General features: G+C 42.5%; 2 protein-coding genes across 2 annotated transcripts in view; both read left to right on the plus strand.

Annotated features, from left to right (window-relative positions):
- LOC118424319 (proprotein convertase subtilisin/kexin type 9-like) overlaps nt 1-76 on the plus strand; it is a 21398-nt gene extending 21322 nt beyond the window's left edge. Inside the window, exon 13 of the mRNA XM_035832863.1 lies at nt 51-76. Coding sequence (XP_035688756.1) covers nt 51-76 — 26 coding nt within the window. The remainder of the gene's footprint in view (nt 1-50) is intronic.
- Nucleotides 77-1255: 1179 nt separating this feature from the next.
- The window catches only part of LOC118424488, a 26749-nt gene continuing 18730 nt past the window's right edge, over nt 1256-9274 (plus strand). The window contains exon 1 of the mRNA XM_035833061.1: nt 1256-1535. Coding sequence (XP_035688954.1) covers nt 1416-1535 — 120 coding nt within the window. The 5' untranslated portion in view covers nt 1256-1415. The remainder of the gene's footprint in view (nt 1536-9274) is intronic.

The following is a 9274-nucleotide window of genomic DNA, read 5'->3' on the forward strand; positions in this document are numbered from 1 at the left end:
AGGCTGCAGCAATATGCTGTAAGCGAAAAATGTAATTTTTAACCCTGCAGCAACATACGGCAGAGTTTTTCCGTAAATGTACATTTTCATGTTGTTCCGAATTTGGGATGTCACACCTACCTCTTGAACAGTTTTGATGGAAAAATCACTTCTATCTCAAAATAAAGATGCAAATCTTCCTAGATGAGATTCTTTTAGTGAATACCACCAAATAAACATATCATTTGCTACCTTTGCGTTTTTATTGCATGTTCTGCAACCTGCCACTGTGTGTCAGTATCGAAAATAGAACGTAGAGGGCATCACAACAAATCAGCTAGGTTGTACATACTAGTACATTATTCTGGAAATTGCCTCGGCCCCTGAGGCGTCGCCAAAACTTCTATGCTATACCGTAGTACTATATACTATGATTGAGTTATACCACTATGCATAGACATATGCGATGTTTTGCTCCTTTTTCCTTTCAAGGGTATTGTCTGTACATATCTGTCAGGGATACATTGTCACAATTTTAACAAAATAAAGGTGAAAAGAGTATTACGCAGTGTCGTTTCCTTGCTCTACACAGTTGGTGTTTGTTATAATCGTTTAAAAGATAAATAGCATTGGACAAGTCGTGACAATGCCGAAGTCAAGGCCATGTGTGAACGGACTTTATACTCTTTCATACTTGCCATTTTCAACTTAGACGCTAGAGTGCGCTCATGAACGGTCTGCATGAGTTGAGGGACGCGCAAGCCTGGAGCCAGCAATTTCCTTGTAATCATGAGGTAAACATATGCATTTCTCTCTGGGAAATCAAGAGAGCCTGCTATGGAGGCTATGTCCACAGCATCATCTACTCGATCGTGGCGGTGTACATGACAATATCTTACACTCCATATTAGTCTAATAGGAGCAGAGTCATCCAGAAATCGCTATTTAGATATGTCGCTGTCATGTCGCTATTTACATAAACAAATTATCGGAAGGCCAGTGAGACAAATCATATGATGTTCTTGCTCTTACCTGAGCATATTTCTGCTAATATACATCTGTTGTTGTCAGTAGTTCAGGTTCGACAAGCCGGATAAACATACATGATAGTACAATAGCAAGCTTGGTGTTAATCCGGGGCGCTACATATGGAAATACCAAAAAGAATCACGCGACTTTTTTCAACCAATCAACTTTGATTTAGGATGCTTATGTTATGGATGATTAAAACGCGCAATCTAATTGGATGGCAGAGGAAAAGACCTTAATCGGTGACCAATGGTGTCGTTTCAGTATTCGACATGACAAAGATATTCGGCGTTCCATTTCGCTGATTGGCTGCAGTATGATAATCAAATTATCAAGCTGCACGTGCAGGAAGACAATTTTTCAATCACAGGAGCTTGTCAAGGAATTTGCATTGCGTTGTTCGTGTCATGGAGGTTGCTTCCTTGTTCGTGTTTCGCCAGGTTTTTCGAAGTTTGGGGATTCTACGCGGGATATTCTATGGGAGATTGCGGGACTGGACGTCTGGTGGTGCTACACATACGTCTGAGGTGGGTGGTTTCCTCGTTACAATTTGTTAAATACCAAAAAACAGGCCGTGAACATTGATAATAACACATGCGTTCCATGCGTTAGCTACCTTACGTTAGACCATGTTGATTTGATAATAACTGTTGGATGGTATCCACGCGAGCATCAATTTTCGGCCGTTTCCAAAAATGAATTAAAAAACCATACTGACCTGAAGATGTCTTATGTATATATCCTGTCTCTGTCTATATTTCATTTTCTTCTGTATAAGTCTTTTACAGTTTCTGCATGTATTTTTTGCATTAACGTTACCTATATCATAGAGTATGCTTAAGTACGTAACCCCCTTCAAAATATCAATGACTATGTCCACATATCGCATGACAATTTCAACCAATCATCTCCAGGTTTGGAAATTCGCAGTTTAGTTGCAAAGCATTGCTCCATTTGTTTCTTTGAGTTGCTGATTGGCTGAACGTCTAATTGATTTACGCGTAGCCTTTCCGCTGGCCATGTATGGGGTCAACGGCGGTCATTTAACTATATATGGTAAAACGCTGGGACGCAGTGGGGCTCAATGATGGCCATATAACCCACGCAGAATCCCGAAATAAATCATTTTGAAGTAATTTTTCGCCAAAATTGATAACGTGATCCTTCTAGGAAATATCCCTTGCATTATGATACCATGTGACAATGGAACACGGGGCAAAAATATCCAGTTTTGGTCAAAAACTTAAACAAAATGATCTTAAAATATATTACCATCTATCAAAAACAGAGGAAAACATATGAGGGTATTTGCCCATTCTCAAATTCCAGGTAATTCGACCGAGGAAAGTCGGAAATGATTCCTCTTAAAGAAGACAGAAGAAGAATCAGAAACATTATGGATACAATATTTCACTCCATATATACCAGACCTATGGTATGGTGGAGTGAAATATAAAAGAACACGCTATTACTACGTACTAAAAAGCAATATACGAATACGGACATGTCTTACTTTATATCTGCTAGCTACACACTGTCTAACTTTCAGCAGCAGTTGAACTCAGTGATCATCGCTAATTGTGTGGAGTGATACTTTGGATGCACGAATGACGTGTGGGCCTTCGTAGTTTTTTGACCGCGCCCACTTCCTATGTCTACACTCCATATATGGCACCCAGACCAGTAAAGGTCGCAGGGCACAGTACTAGTATTTCTAATGACGTAGGGGTTAAAAAGTAGTGCGGTCGAAATCTGGAAGCGTACTTAACAATGTAACGGAAAAGAAAGCGGGACATGGACTTTGCTGTATGATAGAATAATGATTATACTTTCAGATCGTATGTAAAAGATCATGATGTTTACCCAATCGGTGTATCAATGCGCGTGACCTTTACAGCTGACTACCTCAGTGAGTCGGCTGCAGTTCCGCATGGCCCCGCATGACCCCATTTAAAAGAGGGCGAAAAAATTGAAATAACCATGACTTTTTTTTTTGCTTTCATTGATTTTGTAGGTTGTATCCTCGACTTTAAAATACTCGTTTGTACTGCTTCAGAAATGCACGGACGTACGCTTGAGATTCCAGAATCTTAAACGATATTCCGGCGGGTTGGACTTGATATCCTTTGAAAGGTTCCTTGGTACCTAATTGTAATCATTAAATCGCATTAAAAGATTGTACTTTGCTGCCGAGATATTCTCGGATATAGGTCCCCCGTAACTTACCGCTAACGTACACTTACGCTCGTACATACGCTTGAGATTCCGGAATCTTATACGATGTTCCGGCGGGTTGGACTTGGCATCCTTTGAAAGGTCCCTTGGTACCTAATTGTTTTCCGTAAACAGCATGAAAAGATTGTGCTTTGTTGCCGAGATATTTTCGGATATAGGTCCCCCGTAACTTACCGCTAACGTACACTTACGCGCGTACATACGCTTGAGATTCCGGAATCTTACACGATGTTCCGGCGGGTTGGACTTGATATCCTTTGACGGGTCCCTTGGTACCTAATAGTAATCCAAAAACCTCATTAAAGAAAGCAATTTGAGTGCTAAAAATTACTTCCTTACTTTTCTACAAGGTTCGAAAGCGAGTAAAGCTGCACCGGGGGTAACCGCTAGGCGAACCCTTCTGTAACCGCAAAGTGACCCCATACGGTGGAACTTTCAGAATCTTCAACAAAATGTGCGTTACTTTTACCACTTGAATGTCATAGTAAAACCCGTGTCGAGAAGGCAGAAAGCAATTTGGGTGCTAAAAATTACTTCCTTACTTTTCTACAAGGCTCGAAAGCGAGTAAAGCTGCGCCGGGGGTAACCGCTAGGCGAATCCTTCGGTAACCGCAAAGTGACCCCATACGGTGGACTTTCAGATCTTCAACAAAATGTGCGTTACTTTTGTCACTTAAAGTTCATAATGAAACCCGTAACGAGTAAGCAGAAAGCAATTTGAGTGCTAAAAATTACTTCCTTACATTTCTAAAAGGCTCGAAAGCGAATGAAGTTTCCCCTTGGCGAAACCGCTAAGCGAACCCTTCGGTAACCGCAAAGTGACCCCATACGGTGGAACTTTCAGAATCTTCAACAAAATGTGCGTTACTTTTGTCACTTGAATGTCATAGTAAAACCCGTGTCGAGAAGGCAGAAAGCAATTTGAGTGCTAAAAATTACTTCCTTACTTTTCTACAGGCTCGAAAGCGAGTGAAGCTGCGCCGGGGGTAACCGCTAGGCGAACCCTTCGGTAACCGCAAAGTGACCCCATACGGTGGAACTTTCAGAATCTTCAACAAAATGTGCGTTACTTTTGTCACTTCAAGTTCATAATGAAACCCGTAACGAGTAAGCAGAAAGCAATTTGAGTGCAAAAAATTACTTCCTTACATTTCTACAAGGCTCGAAAGCGAATGAAGTTTCCCCTTGGCAAAACCGCTAAGCGAACCCTTCGGTAACCGCAAAGTGACCCCATACGGTGGAACTTTCAGAATCTTCAACAAAATGTGCGTTACTTTTATGACTTGAATGTCATAGTAAAACCCGTGTCGAGAAGGCAGAAAGTAATTTGGGTGCTAAAAATTACTTCCTTACTTTTCTACAAGGCTCGAAAGCGAGTAAAGCTGCGCCGGGGGTAACCGCTAGGCGAACCCTTCGGTAACCGGAAAGTGACCCCATACGATCGAACCTCCATAATCTTCAACAAAGTGTGCGTTACTTTTATCACTTGAATGTCATAGTAAAACCCGTGTCGAGAAGGCAGAAAGCAATTTGAGTGCTAAAAATTACTTCCTTACTTTTCTACAAGGCTCGAAAGCGAGTAAAGCTGCGCCGGGGGTAACCGCTAGGCGAACCCTTCGGTAAGCGCAAAGTGACCCCATACGGTGGAACTTTCAGAATCTTCAACAAAATGTGCGTTACTTTTGTCACTTAAAGTTCATAGTGAAACCCGTAACGAGTAAGCAGAAAGCAATTTGAGTGCTAAAAATTACTTCCTTACTTTTCTACAAGGCTCGAAAGCGAATGAAGTTTCCCCTTGGCGACATCGCTAAGCGAACCCTTCGGTAACCGCAAAGTGACCCCATACGGTAGAACTTTCAGAATCTTCAACAAAATGTGCGTTACTTTTATCACTTGAATGTCATAGTAAAACCCGTGTCGAGAAGGCAGAAAGCAATTTGAGTGCTAAAAATTACTTCCTTACTTTTCTACAAAGCTCGAAAGCGAGTAAAGCTGCGCCGGGGGTAACCGCTAGGCGAACCCTTCGGTAACCGCAAAGTGACCCCATACGGTGGAACTTTCAGAATCTTCAACAAAATGTGCGTTACTTTTGTCACTTCAAGTGCATAGTGAAACCCGTAACGAGTAAGCAGAAAGCAATTTGAGTGCTAAAAATTACTTCCTTACTTTTCTACAAGGCTCGAAAGCGAATGAAGTTTCCCCTTGGCGAAACCGCTAAGCGAACCCTTCGGTAACCGCAAAGTGACCCCATACGGTGGAACTTTCAGAATCTTCAACAAAATGTGCGTTACTTTTATCACTTGAATGTCATAGTAAAACCCGTGTCGAGAAGGCAGAAAGCAATTTGGGTGCTAAAAATTACTTCCTTACTTTTCTACAAGGCTCGAAAGCGAGTAAAGCTGCGCCGGGGGTAACCGCTAGGCGAACCCTTCGGTAACCGCAAAGTGACCCCATACGATCGAACCTCCATAATCTTCAACAAAGTGTGCGTTACTTTTATCACTTGAATGTCATAGTAAAACCCGTGTCGAGAAGGCAGAAAGCAATTTGAGTGCTAAACATTACTTCCTTACATTTCTACAAGGCTCGAAAGCGAATGAAATTTCCCCTTGGCGTAACCGCTAAGCGAACCCTTCGGTAACCGCAAAATGACCCCATACGGTGGAACTTTCAGAATCTTCAACAAAATGTGCGTTACTTTTAACACTTGAATGTCATAGTAAAACCCGTGTCGAGAAGGCAGAAAGCAATTTGGGTGCTAAAAATTACTTCCTTACTTTTCTACAAGGCTCGAAAGCGAGTAAAGCTGCGCCGGGGGTAACCGCTAGGCGAACCCTTCGGTAACCGCAAATTGACCCCATACGGTGGAACTTTCAGAATCTTCAACAAAATGTGCGTTACTTTTGTCACTTAAAGTTCATAATGAATCCCGTAACGAGTAAGCAGAAAGCAATTTGAGTGCTAAAAATTACTTCCTTACATTTCTACAAGGCTCGAAAGCGAATGAAGTTTCCCCTTGGCGAAACCGCTAAGCGAACCCTTCGGTAACCGCAAAGTGACCCCATACGGTGGAACTTTCAGAATCTTCAACAAAATGTGCGTTACTTTTATCACTTGAATGTCATAGTAAAACCCGTGTCGAGAAGGCAGAAAGCAATTTGAGTGCTAAAAATTACTTCCTTACTTTTCTACTAGGCTCGAAAGCGAGTAAAGCTGCGCCGGGGGTAACCGCTAGGCGAACCCTTCGGTAACCACAAAGTGACCCCATACGATCGAACCTCCATAATCTTAAACAAAGTGTGCGTTACTTTTATCACTTGAATGTCATAGTAAAACCCGTGTCGAGAAGGCAGAAAGCAATTTGAGTGCTAAAAATTACTTCCTTACTTTTCTACAAGGCTCGAAAGCGAATGAAATTTCCCCTTGGCGAAACCGCTAAGCGAACCCTTCGGTAACCGCAAAATGACCCCATACGGTGGAACTTTCAGAATCTTCAACAAAATGTGCGTTACTTTTATCACTTGAATGTCATAGTAAAACCCGTGTCGAGAAGGCAGAAAGTAATTTGGGTGCTAAAAATTACTTCCTTACTTTTCTACAAGGCTCGAAAGCGAGTAAAGCTGCGCCGGGGGTAACCGCTAGGCGAACCCTTCGGTAACCGTAAAGTGACCCCATACGATCGAACCTCCATAATCTTCAACAAAGTGTGCGTTACTTTTATCACTTGAATGTCATAGTAAAACCCGTGTCGACAAGGCAGAAAGCAATTTGAGTGCTAAAAATTACTTCCTTACTTTTCTACAAGGCTCGAAAGCGAGTAAAGCTGCGCCGGGGGTAACCGCTAGGCGAACCCTTCGGTAAGCGCAAAGTGACCCCATACGGTGGAACTTTCAGAATCTTCAACAAAATGTGCGTTACTTTTGTCACTTAAAGTTCATAGTGAAACCCGTAACGAGTAAGCAGAAAGCAATTTGAGTGCTAAAAATTACTTCCTTACTTTTCTACAAGGCTCGAAAGCGAATGAAGTTTCCCCTTGGCGACATCGCTAAGCGAACCCTTCGGTAACCGCAAAGTGACCCCATACGGTAGAACTTTCAGAATCTTCAACAAAATGTGCGTTACTTTTATCACTTGAATGTCATAGTAAAACCCGTGTCGAGAAGGCAGAAAGCAATTTGAGTGCTAAAAATTACTTCCTTACTTTTCTACAAAGCTCGAAAGCGAGTAAAGCTGCGCCGGGGGTAACCGCTAGGCGAACCCTTCGGTAACCGCAAAGTGACCCCATACGGTGGAACTTTCAGAATCTTCAACAAAATGTGCGTTACTTTTGTCACTTCAAGTGCATAGTGAAACCCGTAACGAGTAAGCAGAAAGCAATTTGAGTGCTAAAAATTACTTCCTTACTTTTCTACAAGGCTCGAAAGCGAATGAAGTTTCCCCTTGGCGAAACCGCTAAGCGAACCCTTCGGTAACCGCAAAGTGACCCCATACGGTGGAACTTTCAGAATCTTCAACAAAATGTGCGTTACTTTTATCACTTGAATGTCATAGTAAAACCCGTGTCGAGAAGGCAGAAAGCAATTTGGGTGCTAAAAATTACTTCCTTACTTTTCTACTAGGCTCGAAAGCGAGTAAAGCTGCGCCGGGGGTAACCGCTAGGCGAACTCTTCGGTAACCGCAAAGTGACCCCATACGATCGAACCTCCATAATCTTCAACAAAGTGTGCGTTACTTTTATCACTTGAATGTCATAGTAAAACCCGCCTCGAGAAGGCAGAAAGCAATTTGAGTGCTAAAAATTACTTCCTTACTTTTCTACAAGGCTCGAAAGCGAGTAAAGCTGCGCCGGGGGTAACCGCTAGGCGAACCCTTCGGTAAGCGCAAAGTGACCCCATACGGTGGAACTTTCAGAATCTTCAACAAAATGTGCGTTACTTTTGTCACTTCAAGTTCATAGTGAAACCCGTAACGAGTAAGCAGAAAGCAATTTGAGTGCTAAAAATTACTTCCTTACTTTTCTACAAGGCTCGAAAGCGAATGAAGTTTCCCCTTGGCGAAATCGCTAAGCGAACCCTTCGGTAAGCGCAAAGTGACCCCATACGGTAGAACTTTCAGAATCTTCAACAAAATGTGCGTTACTTTTATCACTTGAATGTCATAGTAAAACCCGTGTCGAGAAGGCAGAAAGCAATTTGGGTGCTAAAAATTACTTCCTTACTTTTCTACAAGGCTCGAAAGCGAGTAAAGCTGCGCCGGGGGTAACCGCTAGGCGAACCCTTCGGTAACCGGAAAGTGACCCCATACGATCGAACCTCCATAATCTTCAACAAAGTGTGCGTTACTTTTATCACTTGAATGTCATAGTAAAACCCGTGTCGAGAAGGCAGAAAGCAATTTGAGTGCTAAAAATTACTTCCTTACTTTTCTACAAGGCTCGAAAGCGAGTAAAGCTGCGCCGGGGGTAACCGCTAGGCGAACCCTTCGGTAACCGCAAAGTGACCCCATACGGTGGAACTTTCAGAATCTTCAACAAAATGTGCGTTACTTTTGTCACTAAAAGTTCATAGTGAAACCCGTAACGAGTAAGCAGAAAGCAATTTGAGTGCTAAAATTTACTTCCTTACTTTTCTACAAGGCTCGAAAGCGAGTAAAGCTGCGCCGGGGTAACCGCTAAGCGAACCCTTCGGTAACCGCAAAGTGAACCTAAGGATCGAACCTCCATAATCTTCAACAAAGTGTGCGTTACTTTTATCACTTGAATGTCATAGTAAAACCCGTGTCGAGAAGGCAGAAAGCAATTTGAGTGCTAAAAATTACTTCCTTACTTTTCTACAAAGCTCGAAAGCGAGTAAAGCTGCGCCGGGGGTAACCGCTAGGCGAACCCTTCGGTAACCGCAAAGTGACCCCATACGGTGGAACTTTCAGAATCTTCAACAAAATGTGCGTTACTTTTGTCACTTAAAGTTCATAGTGAGTCCCGTAACGAGTAAGCAGAAAGCAATCTGAGTGCTAAAAATTACTTCCCTACTTT

The sequence above is a fragment of the Branchiostoma floridae genome, chromosome 10 (genome assembly GCF_000003815.2).
Source record: "Branchiostoma floridae strain S238N-H82 chromosome 10, Bfl_VNyyK, whole genome shotgun sequence".
NCBI classification, from domain to species: domain Eukaryota; kingdom Metazoa; phylum Chordata; class Leptocardii; order Amphioxiformes; family Branchiostomatidae; genus Branchiostoma; species Branchiostoma floridae.